This window comes from Poecilia formosa, unplaced genomic scaffold (assembly GCF_000485575.1).
Source record: "Poecilia formosa unplaced genomic scaffold, Poecilia_formosa-5.1.2 Scaffold191, whole genome shotgun sequence".
NCBI classification, from domain to species: Eukaryota; Metazoa; Chordata; class Actinopteri; order Cyprinodontiformes; family Poeciliidae; genus Poecilia; species Poecilia formosa.
Window position 1 is genome coordinate 522,715 of NW_006800130.1, and position 18,241 is coordinate 540,955.

The 18,241-nt window shown below is 38.1% G+C and overlaps 2 protein-coding genes across 4 annotated transcripts in view; one reads left to right on the forward strand and one right to left on the reverse strand.

The window, feature by feature from the left end:
- fkbp16 (FKBP prolyl isomerase 16) overlaps nucleotides 1–11,668 on the reverse strand; it is a 32,444-nt gene extending 20,776 nt beyond the window's left edge. Inside the window, exons 1-4 of one of the 3 annotated variants that reach the window (XM_016678816.1) lie at nucleotides 11,585–11,668; nucleotides 8,039–8,814; nucleotides 7,728–7,897; nucleotides 6,360–6,448 (exon numbers count right to left, since the gene is read on the reverse strand). In XM_016678816.1, coding sequence (XP_016534302.1) covers nucleotides 6,360–6,448; nucleotides 7,728–7,897; nucleotides 8,039–8,480 — 701 coding nt within the window. In that variant the 5' untranslated portion in view covers nucleotides 8,481–8,814; nucleotides 11,585–11,668. Of the gene's footprint in view, nucleotides 1–6,359; nucleotides 6,449–7,727; nucleotides 7,898–8,038; nucleotides 8,940–11,404; nucleotides 11,562–11,584 lie in introns of those variants that run through there. The other 2 variants (XM_007566403.2, XM_007566404.2) reach the window with 2 other exon arrangements.
- LOC103147853 (RNA polymerase II elongation factor ELL) overlaps nucleotides 11,616–18,241 on the forward strand; it is a 28,182-nt gene continuing 21,556 nt past the window's right edge. Inside the window, exons 1-2 of the mRNA XM_007566402.2 lie at nucleotides 11,616–11,851; nucleotides 15,491–15,538. Coding sequence (XP_007566464.1) covers nucleotides 11,714–11,851; nucleotides 15,491–15,538 — 186 coding nt within the window. The 5' untranslated portion in view covers nucleotides 11,616–11,713. The remainder of the gene's footprint in view (nucleotides 11,852–15,490; nucleotides 15,539–18,241) is intronic.

Here is an 18,241-nt window from a genome sequence, read left to right on the forward strand (position 1 = left end):
AATCAGCATCAAGATCTTCTCTGCAAATGTAATTTGTTTTTGTTTGTTTTTGGGGCTTGTCATTGTTTTATGTATTAATGCTTGAAAGCTGCTTTGTGTTCATCTTTTTCTCTCACGCTTTTTTTTTTTTTTGTTACATTTATTGCTTCTTGGCAAGAGAATGAATCATCAGCAACATGCCTGAGCACAACTGAAAAGAATGAGTTTTAAAAATTCTAGCATGGGTACTTTAAATACAAAATGGTTTGTCCAAATACAAATACAAAGATAAAAGGAAATGATGACACAGCTACTGTGTACTGTGTATTACATACTTCACAAAAGGTAGTTAACATTGATTTGAGAGAAATATATTTACAAAATAGTCAATCAAGCAAGATACTGACAATGCTTCGTCCTCTTATTTCGCAGTTTCTACTCACTTACACTATCCAGCAAAAGCTCAATAAAAGCATATTTTGCTAGAGGACATTTGCTTTCCCATTTAAATTTACTAGTAGCGCAGAAAGCAGAAGTAGCTTTAACTATGAACAGTACTATATTACAGACAATACTGCTGATGTGAGAGATAAGCCTCCTGCTGGCAGAGGGGAAAGGTAAACATCCAGGGAGATTAGATGACAGACATGTGCAATTCAAACAGTGATTCCAGTGGTAAAAAAAAAAAAAAAGAAACAAAAAAAAAGTGCAGCCACGGCGCCGAAAAAGCGGCCATCTAGATTTCAAAAGTTATTCAACCTATTTGCACCGTCCAGAATTTAATTATTGCTTGATTTTAGTTCAACTTTAACCTGTTGAAAGTACGCGGCAGTGTAGCAGCACTGTTGCAAACTGAAGAGAGCGTGCTCATTGGGAGCTGAGCCCGATGTTATCTGTAGCACTGCAGCTGTCAGTGCTTGCTGGCCTGCTCCCGAAGTATGAGATCTGGGTGTGGTTTTCTCGTCAACTTGCTGTGACCGTGCCGGGAAAGAGAATCGCAGAGCCAAAAAGGCTACAGTCAAACTAGTTTAGATCACGTGACTTCACAGTCAAGAGTTCAGCTGTTGGTTTTATAGCAAAAAAACCCACAAAAAAACATCTGGTCTATAAACAAGTTTAAGCTACACCAAACATCAGAGTGTTTGCTAGAGTTTTCTTGCAGAGAGGAAGCATCAAAAGAGACAAATGGTTCAATTTTCGTATTGTGCTTTTCACAGCAGAGCGTCACAAAGGTCACATTATTCATTTTAGCCAGGTGGCTCTGCAGAGTGAGTCACAGAGTGATCAGAGGACATCCACCTTCTTGGAGAGGACAGCATGCTTACGCACATGGACACAGGGGAGGAGAGACTGCACATAAAAACTAATAAAATTGACAGAGGCCAGTGCAACTGTCTGGCGAGTGAGTCATTCCACCTGTGTAATTGCAAGTGCCTATTGTAATGAAAAGCAGAAGTGCTAGTGTTTCACTGTGTCATGTTACACGGGATGATAAGAAGAGAGATTAGTTTGCAAGAAGGAGGAAGAGTGAACATTTATTACATCTGGCATAAAGCTAATCAGAGTGCAACTTTCCACTTTTTCAGAGAGAACAAAAAAAAAAAAACAATCATAATTTCCCTCATTCTGGTGGCGAGTTACAAACACATAACCCATAACGAGAAATATCAGTTAAAACCAAGCAGATCTGGCAGCCAGAAGTAGAGATGCACTAAGAAATCACCTGGAGTCTTGATCAGCTCTGGACCTGTGAGCAGGTGGTCACAAACAGGAAAAACTCCGAGAGTTGTTTTATTTTCATGCCACCCAAAGAAACTAGATTAGGTGTTTGGTTTCTGACTGGTTTGTCAATGTTAAGGGCAAATCGAGCTAAAATCATCAGATTCCAATCTCCAGAGGCTTCCTCAATGCTTCGCTACTTCTGATTTCACAATGTTGTACGTTTCTGCAAATGTGTCTCATTATAACTGGCTAAGTGTACGTCATTTGGTAGTCAAATGTAGAACATTTAACTTTTAAAAAACTAGGAAGTAGGGAGGGTGACTAGAGTAAGAGAAACTTGCTCTATTTAACCCTTTTGAGCTTTTAACTTCAGTCTGTCATGAAGGTTATGCTAGATTTATAATGTATCTGTGATTGTTTAGGCAGAAAGCTGGAATAGTTACAGGCAGGACAAAGCTTTACAAAATCAGAAGATTTGAAAAGAGCCTCAAATTGTGGCACTGCTAATAAAAACAAATGTGATACCTAAACCAAAAGATTAGGTTAACTTATTCAAGTTAAAGTCAACCAAACAGGTGTGAATTTTGAATTCAGAGTCATGCAAAGTAACACAGGACCTTTTGTGCATGGTGAGGTGGCTTCTGTCATTTTCAATAGTGATCTTGACTGTAGACTTTGTAAGGGTCTGGATTATTGGTTGGAATCTACTCCATTTTAGTTCTATGCCTTTCTCCACTCTAGGCTGAAAATCACACATTATCTCATTTGTGTTTCTCTACCTTAGACACAGAGGAACTGCTCAGGAAAAAAAAAATAAACTTTCTCTGTAAACATGTTTTGTCAAAGCAGTAATTTTTTGTGCTTTAAAGAACAGCTGAAGAAACACACACAAACCAAAAATGTCATGAGTCACTGACATCTTCTATGTCAACAAAAGTTGCTTAACTCTTCCTTGATTTCAATACGCCTCTTTCCTGAGAATCCTACATCTGATTCAACCTCTTAGGAACCTGCACACATCTCTTTTAGTCTGAAAATAACTTCCTGTCACGCCTGAATTTTGATAAAGACGCAGAAGCCCTGAGACATTGATTTGTTTTCACAATACCTGTAAAATAAACTTTGCGATCAAGGCCTTCTTTTGTGTGGAAGTGTGCTTCCCCTGAGTTCCAAGGAACCTGTAGATTCTGGTCAGCTGCCCTCCCTAATGGGTGTGACAAAGAATTTGCAACATGGGAAGATTTTCACACCTATAAACCATTTCTAGAGAGTCAACACAGGCCACCACCACAAAAAGGTGCTTTGCAATAATCAGTTCGTTCAAGGTAACTCTATAGGCATGTTTTCACTGCAAAAAGCAAGACTGAGCAAAGTTTCCTGAGGCCATTGTTTCCCCCCTCCATATCTATTGCAGGAACTATACAGGATAAAGACAGTTTAATAGGAAATATAAACTTGAAAACTGTTGTAGGAAATTTGAACTTTTGAGATTACCCTAAACCTTTGTGAAATGAGTTTTGAAGTGGCGGTATTATATATTTTCCAGGCACCTAGTGCCATTTTATAGCACAAGCCAGTAACAGTTACCTTCTGTTGTTATACACATGGTGTCTGTATCAAACATGGCTTTACAATTTGACAATTGGCCTCAAATTTGAAATTGGCCTCTGTGTCTTTAAGAAGTTCTTTCTCTTCTTAAAGACACAACACTCCACCTTCGGTAAGTCATCCCAGCAATGCTCCTTTGTTATACCATTTACAGTTGTTCTTAGGAGCGATGGACTGAAAAGTATAGTTTGAAGTCCATGTTTAGGAGATGTGCAGTTCCACCAGGTGTTTACTAATTTGGTGGAGCTGCAGCTTAAGGAAGAGCTTTATGAAGGTAAGTGGCTCGCCCTCATGCTGCAGGGAGAAGTGATCTAAGCCAACAAAGCCTTAAAGTTGTGTTTCACACTGTATAGTGCACCGTATAATATATATTGATTGAGTATTGGCCCTCACTGCTGCTGGGCATAATTTACCCAAGCTGCACAGTAGTCTACACTGCTTTGGAAGAAGCAGAACAACAGACAGTATTTGAATGCAGAACATGCAAGGTTTTAAGAAATTGTGCTCTTGGGAGTTGGGCATTTTGTGTTTCAAAACTGAGAACTTTATTAAGTAATTAATTAATCAGCTTAGTGTGGAAAAAATAGAGCCTATGGCAATGGTTTTCACATTGCGATATGCAAACATGTAGAAAATGTTCTGTTCAGTTGTCACAAAAATGTAATTTTAAAGCCAAATGCAAGGAAATCTGTGACGAAAACCTGGTAGAGGCTTTAAAAGACTAAAGTGGCAATAAGAAAGCCATTGTTGAACAAAAGAGATGAAAGTTTACCACATCCCATGTGGGACAAAACCAAAATGTGGAACGAGGGGCTTTGGTCTGAGGAGGCATTCATATATGCCCTCTAAGAGTCTTGTTGAGCTGTTTTACAGAGCAGAACCAGCAACAGAGCAGAGATATTCTTTCTAGATCTCCAATGCTATTTGAGACATTCTTCCAAAAGATCAATGAGAGGACCTGCATCTACAAAGGCACAACTGAGGGTTCAATACAACTGTATGTCACACTGATCAGATCCCTGTTCCATACAAACAAACTTTTATTCTGCTTCATAAACTTGCACTAAGTTGCCTCACTCTGTTGCAAAAAATATTGGTAAAATACGTGGATTGTTGTGATTGCAAATGTAAAAATGTTCAAGTGATATAAATATGTTTGGAGATTCCCCTAAGCTTCTTAAATGGGGGCAACATGGTGAACTCACTGAATGTTCAACTATTTATCCAGATAAATATTAGTGCCTCCTGCAATTCATTCTGATGACCCTCTTTGTTGTAGCAATCAAGTTAATGCTCCCACCATCTAGGGGTGTGTGTGTGTGTGTGTCCTCGACAGTGCTGCCAGCAGAACACAGACTGTGTGAGCTACAGATCCTGCAGACTGCAGTGATGAATCATACTGTCTGACCAGCTTTGCACTCCCTGATGTGCTCTTAACAGCTCTGTTTGCAGCAGAGGATTGACAGAGTTCAATCAGTGCATATGCCAGAGAACAGAAAGAGGCTAATGAGATTTCCCCCATTGTCTTCCTGTCTGTCACATTATAGTACAGGCATGCTGAGGTCACTCAATCCGCACTCAAACATGACATCTGTTGCTGCTTATATTTTATTTTATTTTTGTATCTCTTATAATCAAATATTTAATGAACTGTTTAACTTCTCTACAAGAACTCAGAACAACAAAGACTTAAAAGAGATCTGGCTCAACTCACGTCAGAGAAACTGACAATATTTCTAACTAAAACACTTCATATTCCGTGACCCGAGAAAAAGACAGTTTAAGGTAACGCACATCAGTTAAATGAATCATTTTGGAAAAGCAGACACGAAGCTCTGATTTTGTACCTTGTGGTTCAAATAAGGTTTGACTGCACAGCACACAACCCTAATCAGTGGCATCAAAACAATCATTAACCAGCCTCCTGCTGCCTCCTGCTCCACACACGACATGGAAAGAGATTCCCGACTTCTCACAGGCTGTGTTCTTCGCAGAGTGCTCGCAATACAAACACTGGCTAATGTGCAGTACTTAGAACAGGTAGAAGAAGAAAAAACTGTTTTATACAAGAGAAAAAAACAAGCTCTCACTACAAAATGTTTGAATGTTAGATTTATTTATTTATTGATGACAATGGTCTATATTTTCTCCTTAGCTATAAAACTAGATGTGGGCCATAAATCTAGCAATGAATTCTGCCCCTTTTCTCGCTTTTACTGCCACATGATAATATTCAGCAAACAAATGGGAGCTAATGCAGCTTTTCTGCCGATGAGTGTTCTGTCTGTAGAAAAATGCTGGAAAATATTTTATGTTATGGGTTTCTTAAGCTATAATGATCACAGTTTGCCTCCCTCAAAAGCATATTTGGATCAACACTGTGTGCTTTAATCTATTAATTCATAATTGGCTCTAATGACAGTTGATGATATTGCCTTTTTAATAAAATTGCATCACAGCCTGACTACATATTACGGTCAATTATCCCTGTGTAAGCACCGACAACTAAATAAATCAGCAGATTTGATCGTTAGACGGTTTTATGAAGTGTTTATGCGGTGTGACACACAATATGATACAATTACTCATTTGCACGTTGTTAGATTTGAACAGCATTACTCGCTTTTGCCTGTTCAGTTTATCTTGAGCAAACAATTGAACTGTAAAGGACAGGTTTTAAGCAGCAGTTACTAAGTGATTTTTCCGTTTATACTGGCTCTTCACTGGTGCAAAGGTTACAAACCCAAGCTATTGGCTGTAATACGAGTAGGGTTACCCCATAGGTTAGGAGGTTACAGACACACCACGGATAGGTTCCTCCTGAATGGTGTTCAGACAAAGCCATCTGCTCCTGTTTATGGTCCATTAACCCCGCTAACCCAAGATGCACAGTCTGCCCCCACAGCAACAGGTTCAAGAGGCTAAAGATGACATTTTGATGTCATTATTGTCAAAGTAAAGATAAGTGCCTGAATCTTGTTGAGCCTGTTCTGAGTATGTTTTCTCATTTCCAAGATGACAATAAACAAAAGCAACTGGAAAATCCTTACCTTCCCAGAAGTCCATAGGCATACTGGGAATCTGCCAGCAGTAATGTGATCTCCCCCTTTTGCATGGACATGACACACTCCTCTAGAGCCTACAGGTGTCAAGAAACACATCACTCAGAACACTATTCACATCCAGCTAATTGCATGGTTAAACAAAAACACATGTGCCTGGATTTGTCGCGTATTTCAATTAACTAACAAATTTTAAATATGTTATCTTTTCTTTTTCAGATTTCAAAGCTAAATGAGTGAGCTTGTAGAAGTGCAACTCCTCAACTGTCACCTGGAAAATGCCTAAATGTAATCCGATGGAACCATGAAGGGACCAGCGTCCTCGTCTTAGTTTAGAAGGTTTTGACCCCGACTTTTCGTGATCCAGACAATTAGACCTGCTGTCACAGATGAATAAGTGGGAGGACTTGAGTTGCTATAAATTTTAGAGGAGATGAAAACAGTTGGTACATCTAAATAGAAGCAATGCAGTAGCTGTGGAAACTGTTTATGGCATCATTGTCCCTCTTTTTCATTGACTTTGTGGGATGAGAATCTTCAAATTGATATTCTGTGGGTCAGAATCTGCAAAGATTGTGAAGCTCTGGTCCAGACTATCTTTTATTTGGCAAGAAGACAATGTACCATTATGAGCAAGTAATTGCCCTAAAACTTTGGTGAGAAAATCACTTCTACTTCTGAATATTTTTGTAAAAGCTTTAGTGGGGGGTTTGTACGCCATCTCAAAAAGTCACAAAGACCTATTTTCAAGGTCTACATAAGTATACAATGATATTTCTATTTCTATTCCCTTCTAAAATGTTTGAAAATTTGCCTTGAACCTTTTAAGTGAATTTATTAAAAATAGGACAATATATCAGAAAATCTGACATCTTCATATTGTGGAATTTTGAAATCCTCAACATCTGACCCAAAAGTTTCAGGAGATTTAAAAAAAAAAAAAAACTCATCTTTCTAAAACATTCACAATGTTTCCTTAAAGTCACACCACCCTTTTGATTCTTTTCACTGCATTTTATTAACTGAAACATGAATAGATGTTAAGGTTGACTAATAGATTTGATTTTGACAAAAAAAAAAATGTCATGAGGATTCGTGCCCAACAGCAACATATTGGAACCGTGTTTAGAAAGCAGTTCACATTTTAATTACCTGTCAGTCTGAATAACATTTTTGTTATTTTCAGATTTAAAGAATTACAAAGGCAAACATCCCTCATCCTACATCATTAAGCCTGTGTTGTGAGCCCATAACAATACAGATTTGTTGACTTTTTTGAGGCAACACACACACACACACGCACACACACACACACACACAAAATAGGATCCTTCAAGAAAAGCACAGGAGTATCACCTGTATTACATCTCCCTCTCCGATAACAAAGACAAGTTTGCAGTCCTTCTCCACCACAGTCCGGTCCTCAAGAACGCCCTGCATCTTCACAGTGACCTCTTGACCCCAGGTGGAGCGTGGGACCTGTTCGTCTCCTGATTCCAGAATTTTCTTCCTCAACAGCTGGTCCTCTGCATAACAGCAAAGTAAAGTACAAATCTAAGACTCTGGATTTATAGGAAACTATCCAGTTGGTTTAACAGTTTGACATTTAAAAGTTACTCTACTTTCCAATATCAGGAGTTCAGATGACTTATTCCATGTGTTCTTACCTGTGATGTTCTCCCAGTCCTCTGCCGCGAAGAGCTCCTCAAACTGAGCACATGTCCATTCTTCCACAGCGTATTCTGGAAAGAGAATCTCTGCTGAGCTGTCCCTCTCCACAACATCCTCTTCTGTCGAGGGGTCTTGAAACCGGACCATCTTCCAGCTGTTTGTTTTCTTCAGTTTTTTCTCTACCTTGCATTCTGCTTGTCGTCTCTCTTGCTCGCAGTTGGATAAGCTTTTTATCTCCTTGTCTTTAGTCTCGACTGCATGGTTCTCGAGTTCAGATGGGTCTTTCCCACAGAGCTCTTCACCTTGTTCTGGAGGCCCACAAGGCAGTTTGTTCAGAGGATCGCAGTCTGCGGGTTCAGAAATGGGTTCTGCCACCTCAGGCTCTGTGGGATCCAAAACACCATCCCTCTGCTCTTCACAACACGGCTCTGTCTCCATTTCACTGGGCGATGGAGACCGTCTGCATTAGTCCCAAGAGATGATCCTATTTGCTCAGCCGATGACCTACTGAGGTGTAGGGTTGTTGCTCTCACCAGCACCTATTCTTTGTTTAGACAAAAAAGATATATATCTCCTATATCTCCATAAAAACATTTAGGAATCCATGTTGTGTTTTGGATAATCCACCTCAGAATGCATTCCTGCTTTACCCAGTCACATACGATGCTTTTAAAGTTTTGTCCCACCTGCAAAATCTGCAATTCCGCCTCCCTTTGACCTCTCCTCAACAGCTTGCATCCATCTTAGTCAACTTAATTCATCGATGTGGTGGCTACAAAAAAAAAAAGAAAAAAATCAATGTAAAGAACCTGCACAGCGCAACGAAGAACTCACAGCCAGCAGACTGTGCAGTGGTAATCTACAGGATTAGAAGGAGAAAAAACCTAATCTGACAGAACGCCTGCAAGCTTCTTAATGACTTCACTGTCGTTCTGCTCAACACATGTGTAATATTGTGACAATTTAGTGATGTTTACCAATATTTTTTTAAAAAAACAAGCACCCAATTTGGTTACATTGAGTTGTATTAGAAAGTATTTATTATCAAAATCCAAATTAAGACAACCAACAGCCAGCAGAAAGTAAGGGGTACACCAGATTATTGATTATGTAAAAAGTGCCATGTTCAAACTTTTAAGAATCAATGTATTTTTTGCCTAACATAAAAACTTGTCTCACAGAGAGAAAAGTTCGTTTTTTTTCTCCTAAGTAATACAATGCTTATCAAAGCTGTGAGCAAATATTTAACAAAGCCAAACCTTTTAAGATGTTTTGGGGTTTAGCTTTTTAAACAGTGACATCTTTCAAAACCCATTAGAGCTGAAAACTCAAGTTTACATGCAGTGAAAATTATATATTATTTTTCATGGCAGCATAGTGCAGTTATATATAGAAGTCTATCACATTAAAGTAACATCAAAGTATTTATTTTTATGTGGTTTGTTTTTCTAATGGGTAAAAAAACGGTTACTTCCCTATATCAAAGGTAAATCATCAGCACACTGTCAGTATGGAATATTACAATCTTAAAGCACTATTAGGGTGTAACACTTGGCAGGCTACAGCATTTCAGGAGCAGTGCATTGAAATTCTACCTGCCAATACATATTTTAGCCACTTGGACATCTGTAATGCCATTAACTGATCCAGATATTAGCACCTAAAATCAGAAGCCTAAAAGAGGGAGCAGAGGATGGTGTGAAAGAATAAAGAGTAATAAGAAAAACAGTTGGTAATCATTACCAACGCATTACTGAATTAGAATTCCCCCATTCCGAGACATCAGATGGATTTCTATTTCTATTTGACAAACACTGTAATGTTTAATAAAACAAATGTGGCAACAATGGTGAATGAAATGTTTTTGACATTGCTTTCAAACACATATTTGTTGATCACTGTAACACCAATATCACTCTACATTTCTACATTTCATAAATAAACACTGCCTCTCTGACTCATTCTTTAATCCACATCAAAGGATGTTATCCATCAGGATTAAATTAATCCAAATTCCATTTCTGGCATTTCATTTCTCTGACAGGCAGATGTTTTGCATGTGTCAATATTGTTTTGTTGTTGTTGTTGTTTTTGAAGGTTTTGTATTCAAAACCTTAAAGGATTATTTAAAAAAAAAAAAAAGTTTGTATTCCTACACTTATGTTGTTTATTCTTGTTTTTTTATGTGTCCACACAGAAGTATTGAATGAGTCTGATGAGTATTTGTATTTTTCAGCATCCTCTATTAATATTTCTGGTTGCAATAGCTATCTCGTCTGATATAGAATTATTTTTTAAAGATTGCGTCACACTACAATAAAGGTAAAATTTTAATGTGATGTCTGGGCATGTATTGTCTCTTATATAGTTACTGTCAGTATATGAGATTGCCTGGTAAAATAACATTCAGACATTATTTAGGAATCTCAGAGGTAAGATTAGTGTTTTAAGCTTAACTCTGCATTTCAGGCTCTTATTTTGAACTATATAAGGGAGTAGTTGTTGAGTAAAAATAAGCTTACATAAGAATTGAAGAAACCTTTACCACTTTAACCATATGTCTAGTAATATTTTAGCCACTTAGCAACTAACAGTTAAAGTAAGATTCAGCTTTGTAGCTTTCCATTTACAGAAAACTGATATTTTAGTTTTTAATGTGTCGGGATTGAAAATCATGGTCTCCAGTTCAAACTTAAAGTGAACAGGATAATAATAATAATAATAATAATAATAACTAAAACCAGCTTCTTTAAAAAAAAAACACTAAGAGATATATTAAACCTTTGCTTTAGTGGTAAACCCACAAAACAGAAGACTTTTGAATTAGGACCATAAAGCTTTCCCAAGCCCATAAAGAAGACAAACAGGGTTTCAATATTTTTCACTGATTAGATCCTTGAAAAAAAAAAGTTTGTGATCTATATCAGTTTGTTAAAAAAGACTTTTAGTTTTTCAAAGAAAATTGTATGTCAATTATTTCCTCACTTCCACTTGATCCCAACATGTATTGTTTTGTCTGTTGAGCTAGGTGGACTTTTACAGTCTTTCTTAAATATTTTATGTGAGCCTACATGTTGTATTTGCAACATACTAAGCAGCATTGTTGATAGATGCAGTAAGACAACATGTTACATAGCTAGAACTAATGGCATGATGTCGATATAATAAACCTTTTACAATAATAGAAAAGTTATAAATAAAAATGAATAAACAGCATATAAACAGCAACATCCTGAGTAAAATGACATTTACTTCCTTGAATAAATGTTTGTATGCGTGTGTGTGTGTGTGCGTGTGTGTGTGTGTGTGTGTGTGTGTGTGTGTGTCTGTTTAAGTAGTAAGAAAATTCAAAGTGTATTTACCTAAATCCAAAGAAGCGAGACTTGGATCTGACCCATTGGCCAAATACATCAAAGAAAAAAACAGACTTCAAGCAACCGGAGTGGCATTGATGGCCAAAAATACTGACCAGAGAACCGAAAGTAAAAAATAAAAATAAAAAAAAAACCGAAAGAAGGAAAAAGCTTTGCACACATATTTACTTTAATATTTCAAGAATGCGTGTGCGCTGGTACTTGTGGGTGTGAGTGTACGTGTGTTAGCTCCGCCCCCACGCCTTCTTCTCCGTGACGTTCCGGGCAGAATGTCGCCAATCGGCTTCAGTTGTAGAAATGGCAGCGCTGAGACAGGAGCATCGGTATGGGCTCTCCTGTGGAAAAATTAACAAAAACAACCCGAGTCAAAGTCTTTACCACGTCAAACTCACTGACACGGCCATCCGGACCCTGGAAGCCTTCCAGAACCTGAAGGTAAGCAACATCACCCGCTTTAACTTTAAATCCGCTGTGGCTTTTATTATTCCTGTAGGAACATTTTCTGTTTTCTTTATCGTCTCTCTCCCAACTCCGGGAATTGCTTTGGAAAACATCGCTTGGTTTATGTTTCGCACGGCGCACAAATAATATATTTTTTGAAAAACCCACAAAAGTTCAAATAGCTCTTTGTTTTGAGTATGGACTGTCAAAATTTCAGACCAAAAGGCGCTGGTGGCTGATAAAAGCAGGCTGATTTAAACGTATTCTCGCCCACTCAGAGAAAAGGCAGAGCTGAATTTATTAGGATCTAAACATGCAATTCTTAATATTTTTAATTTACTCCCCCATATTCCATAATTCGAACTGACTTAAGCAAACATAATATAAATTGGGCTAGATTTCTATGCGGTGTTCTTTTCTCTCTTTTTTTAAATTTTTTAACCGAGTCTCCCTAAAAACAAACTTCTCATTTTTCATCTGACTATTACAAGCATATATTTTCTCTCGGTTTATGTAGGCTACATCCCACCTAGTGTTGAATGTTCAGACGACGTCCGCTGAACGTTGTCTTGAACGTTCGCTGAACGCCGCCGACGTTTTCCGGACGTCAAAATGAAACACCATTAAACCATTAAACTTTCAGCTGAATGTCCGCCGGAAGTTCGCTGACAACTTTCAGAGGACATTCGCAGTAGGTGAAAATAAAATGCTATATATGGTTCTACTAGGTCGGTTGAAATGCTAATATGGCAGCAATATATTTGGAATGCAAGGTTTTCATGTGGAACAGTTGACTTCCATTTCCTAGGGAAATTAATCCAATGGTGTAACAAAGTGTAGAAGAAAAGCACATACTTACTGTTTTAATGTGGAAAAGTTGTCTTCCATTTCCTAGGAATATTAATCCAATGTTGTAGCAAATTGGAAAATCGATGACGACCACTTAAAACACTTGACAAAGAATTTATTAATTTTACACAATCTTAAAATGTATTTTGGTAGAAGGATGAACGCATATGTTTTCATTTGTTTATTTTTTAAGGCAAACTGCTTGGCTTCGCTCATTGCAATAAATTGAATATTCGATCGAGAAAATGACTTGCCTTTTCAGATTCGGAACGCTGTTTTATTGCCTTTATGGCCCATTAGATTAGTCAGAGATCATTTAGTCTATCCAAAATGCTCTCTCTCCGCAGCAGTGTTTGATAAGACAGAGCTACAGTTGTGACTGCAGGAGGAGGCTCATTTAGTTGAGGGATTTTTTTTTTTTTTCCGCTGTCAAAACAAATGAGTCTGTTTTTGTGTGCGCCACATTCCCGAGTCGCATACAGCTTCTAAACCTGGACCCCGACCTTGGTGGTTGAGCTGGATAGTAAACAGCTGGGTTCGGTGGCACTGGCTCTGAAAGTTGTTGTGTATTGTTGATGCCCGCCCATCCCCGGAGCTCATTGGTCCGTGAAGCGGAGGAAACTCCGGAGCTCTCCCACAGCCTGACGGCTTCCTCCAGACCACAGCAGGCAAACAGAGAGGGGAGGAGACAGCAAGTTTTCCAAGCCGTAGACCACCCCAGAAAAGACCGGTTGAGGACACCCCCTGTGAGGGTGGAAGGTTTATGTCCTGCAGAAACCCGAACCTGACAGCTGCTGCTACTTGCTTACAATCAAGGGTGAAAAGAAACAGGGGAATGAGACCTCAAAGAAATGTTTTGTTTTTGTTTTGTTTTGTTTTTTTCCGCATTGAAAGTCACCATTACTGAAAACAGGTCTAATAAAAAAATGTAAATAAAACACTAAAATGCAGCATTTTAAAAGTTAAAATGGAGATAGCCTATAAGAAAAACAAAAAGGCATTGCAATGAAAAAATAAAATCAGTGCTATTTATAAGTATAGTATAGTTGATTCGAATGTTGATCAATCTATTAGGCCATAAGAAGATAGTTTTATTATTCCTAAAGTGGGTTTGGGCTGCTTTGAATCTTTACATTTGTACCCATGCATTAATTAATGCATTATAAATGTAACTATATTATTTTCTGAAGACTTTATTTTACACCTCTTTTGATTCCTATGTGGATGGCTCTTATGAAAAACGATTCAATAACACCAAAATAATTGAGCAATCTCCGGTTTTATTTACTTGAGTCATGTAACAGTGACTCCAGATAATATTAAAAGAATATTATCGATAGACTTTAAATCCTCATTTATCTAAGCTGCTGTAAACTCTCCCTGGCCAGTTCAATTTGGCACAGGGTCAGTATAATCAGTCCTGTGAAGGATGACTCTCTTCTGTTACCCAAGTTGAGAATAGCCACAGGAAGAAAACCATAAAGAGGTGAAACGACCAGCACCCTTTCAAAGCCAAGGCTGCCATCTTCATATATTTTTATACTAATGAAACCACTTGTTTTTTGGGGGGTTTTGTTTAAATAATTTTATTGACACTGAACTTTTTATTATCGCCTGCATATTTGCTGATATATTTAGTCACATAAAATTGTTTCACATTAGTTTTTTGTTTGTAAATGATTTTTTTATTTACATTACAGCAGTTTGCTGCCAACGAGGCCTGTTTTATAAAGTAAATAGAAGCTGAATGTCTGTTGAAGTAAGACTACAACAAACTTCACAAGTTTTTGCAAAGTTTGACAAACAAGAACTAACACATATCAATCGCATATAAGAATAATGGAGCTGTGGTGTTGATAATTTAATAATGTTGTTACTGGTTGATAGCTACTATACATCCAATACAATGCACTGTGATAAATATAGAAATGCCTGTGGAATCAAGTCAGTATCAAATATTATGGTGCTCTAAAAGGTTTGATTAACATAATGTAATCTTCACTCTGAAGATTTTTTTTGTTCAGATTAGGGATGGGCAGCATGGACAAAAAAATCTACTGGAAACAGGATTAAAAAAATGACTTTCATTGTTAAAAGCAGGACTCAAATAAGAACAGAATAAAATAAAAAATACAAAGAAAAGCAAAAAAAAAAAAAAATTGTTCAAACAGTGAGCATATTTATCTGATCCATATTGTCAATTTTAGTGGTTTGCAGACACTGTTACAACAAATAATATGATCGCTGTCCATCTCTAGTTCAGATTCAGTTTTCAAGGGTACAAAAGTGCATTCATTTCACCGTTCTCAACTATAATCTTATTAAAACCATCAAATAAAAGAGGAGATGGTGTGGCCCAGACAAGTCTGAGTGGAAATTTGTCAGAACAGATCACACATGAGTTGTTATATTTATCTAGGGTTCGTGCTTTGTCCTTTGGTTTTAAAAGTATATTTAACCACATTTTTATTTTACACCTAATTACCACTGGAATTGCATGTTTAAAAGAAAAAAAAAGAAAAAAAAATATTCACAGAAATCACAAATGTGACATGAAGAAAATCTTCTGGTGGCAGTAGAATAATTAATTACTCCCACTTCTCTTCAGATTAGAGCCAGAAACTCTTAACCTTTATACTTACTGTGGAACGGTGATTATAGCAACAAACACCGAGGCATGCAGAATGGCTACATATTTTTACCTATGATATTTGAACTGCTTCGTAGATTTGAGATGAACATGATTTGCAATTTAAATTGGACATTTTCTTCCCTTCTTCACAGGCTTCACTATCAAACCAGCCAGTAATTTGCTTCAAGGGAAGCCAGGGGGTAAGATGTTTTCCATATTTTCTGTAATGTTTCAGAAACTGAGAATATTTTTTTTTCCTGTTGAGCACATTCCTGAAGATTTCTCTTTGCCATCTTGTTAGATTATTTCATATTGAATTATCACTTACCATAGGTGCATGTCTGTTTTTTCCCCAAAAGTTGGTGAATGATGGGGGTGCCATTATTGTTGTGCCAGAATTATATTGTGGTCGCTGTTAATCCAGTTCACCTCACAGCCTAGGGTGAAAGGTGTGATTCACTTCCACAATAATACTTTGTTGTGTCAAGAATCCTTTATTAGACATGTCTAAACAGACACCTGGTGGATAGTCTTTGAGAGAGAGAGAAAAAAATCATTTGGTACAGAAAGCAGGAGGGCCTTTCTTTGAAGAGCCTGAAAAGAAAGTTGCCTACGTCCAGCCAGATTAGCAGGGTCAGTACTAGACTCTCCTCACCTCTGCTCGTTAGGCAAGTACATTTTAACAGCACAATCGGCTCTGTCTGTCAGGGGCCTTTCTAATCACTACAAGAGCTGATTCCACTGACGAAAGTGACTTTGCTCTGTACACAAATACTGGCCCTGTGCTCTCACACGGGGCCCTAAAAGTCCAAAGACAGGGTGTGCTATCACCCCCTGCCTGCCAGGTTACTGGGTCAGGCGCGCAACTGGGGAGGCTTTGTTCTGGGCAGGGGCATGGGGTTAGGGGATTTGGCAAACCTTAGGGAGTCCCCAAGTCTCCATGCTTGTTGTTGGCATGAAGACATGAAAGACCTGAACAACTCTACTGGCACGCAAGCAGTGGGCTTTTTTTTCTAATAAAAAAAAAAAACAAAAAAAAACACCATGCATGTTGAAGTGCTGTGAGATATCTGTGAAAACACCTGCTGATTAACCTGCTTGTGAGAGTGTGAAGCAGTGTCAAGTGACTGCAACTGAAGTTCCCTTTAATCACTGAAAAAGAATTGGTGATTATATCTTGGCTGGCACATTACATATTCAAATTGCTTTGCAGAATTCAAGCATGGGCTCCCTCCCCCTCCGACAATATTCCCAGGGTCGGACGATTGGCCACTAATGAATGAGATGCAGCCATTGCTCGCGTGGGGGGGAGCCCAGATTAAGCTGTTACTGGGGGGAGGACGCTTGTGAATTTGGCAGTCTGGCACGACACACACCAAGATGATATCCAGTATGTCTGTCTATATCGGAAGGTTACAGGATTAAAGATGTAATACTTCCTGTGGTGTGTGTTTGTTGGCTGACTCTTTTACAACAGCTCGCCCCTTCCCCCAGAACTCGCATAAGGTTCAATAGGTCATTTGTCCACTGACAACCGCCAACTGTTGAGCTTTATCGTAAAAACCACAATTGCTACTTTTTGATCCTTGCCCTCACTGGCTTATGTTAAATTTCCTGTAAAGGGGGCACTTGTGTGGCCACAGAAACCATAAGAATTCCTCAAATCACAGTCCTGGCGTCACTCCAGGGTTTAGCGGTGCCGGGGGCCAGGGCGCCTATCAAGAAATAGCAAGCTGAGGTTTTCGGCAGCTTCTCTCTGTCTCTGCGGCATTTAGCCCTACTACTGGAAATAGTCCTGCCAGGCTTGTAATCATGCAACGCAAGGCATAGTGTATGAGACCGTTGAATTTGACATTCAAGCTGAATTTGCAACTTTGAAATGACAGCAGAATACCACTTTTTATAATGACACATACATCATAGAAGGAAAATGACATGACTTCAAAAATGATGCAAACTGTGAGCCCATATGCTGATTATGTCCCCTATGTCCCCTATGCTGACGGCATAGGGGACAAAGATGCACAGCAAAATCTGCTTTGAATTCACAGAGGGATTATGAAATGCATTGAGAACTGGTTTGAGTTCTCATGGCCTGGAATTTCACATCTTTGTGCTTATTTTTCTTTCAGGGCTTTGGGAGAACTGACTCTGTGGTTATAGATTTTCATTTTGTTGCAAAAAGATAGAAAATATATAAAACAATACAGTTAAATCCCTGTTAATGGAAAAGTATTTTTTTTTGCATAAATGTTTTAAATTGAGCATATTTTAATGTTATACAAATATAGTTAGATCAGTTTTCAAATACTTATTTTATTCATAAAATTACACAAACAAAACCCTAAGTTAAAAAAAAAAAAAAAATTCCCCCATGTAAAGTCCTGAATTAACTGTGATTAAACACATGTTTTATAAACCTTAATCCAGTTTCACAAGCAACACCCAATGAAAGCCAACTCTTGAAAAAGGTCAAGCATAGAATAGTGATGTAATGGTCTTGGGTTGCTTTGCTGTGTCAGGACTTGAAAAATGTTTAATTAATGAAACCACAAATTCTGCTCTTTATAAAATCTTGATGGAAAACATCTGGCCCTCAGCTAACATCCAGGACAATAAATTAAAGTACAAACTGGCTCAAAAGAAAAACATTCATGTTTTGGATTGGCTGAGGCAAAGTCCAGACTTAAATACGACGAGGCCCATGACAGCATCTTAATCACACTGTTTATGTGCTCGATGAATTAAGTTTGGTTGGGATAGCTTTCCCCCCCCCCTCTCCCCTCTTAATAAGTCAAATCATCACTATACAGTCGTGATTTGTATCTACTTAGGTCATCTTTGCCGGTCAGTTTGATTATCTAAACCGTGTAAATCTGGCAAACAAGCAAAAGCAATAAAAT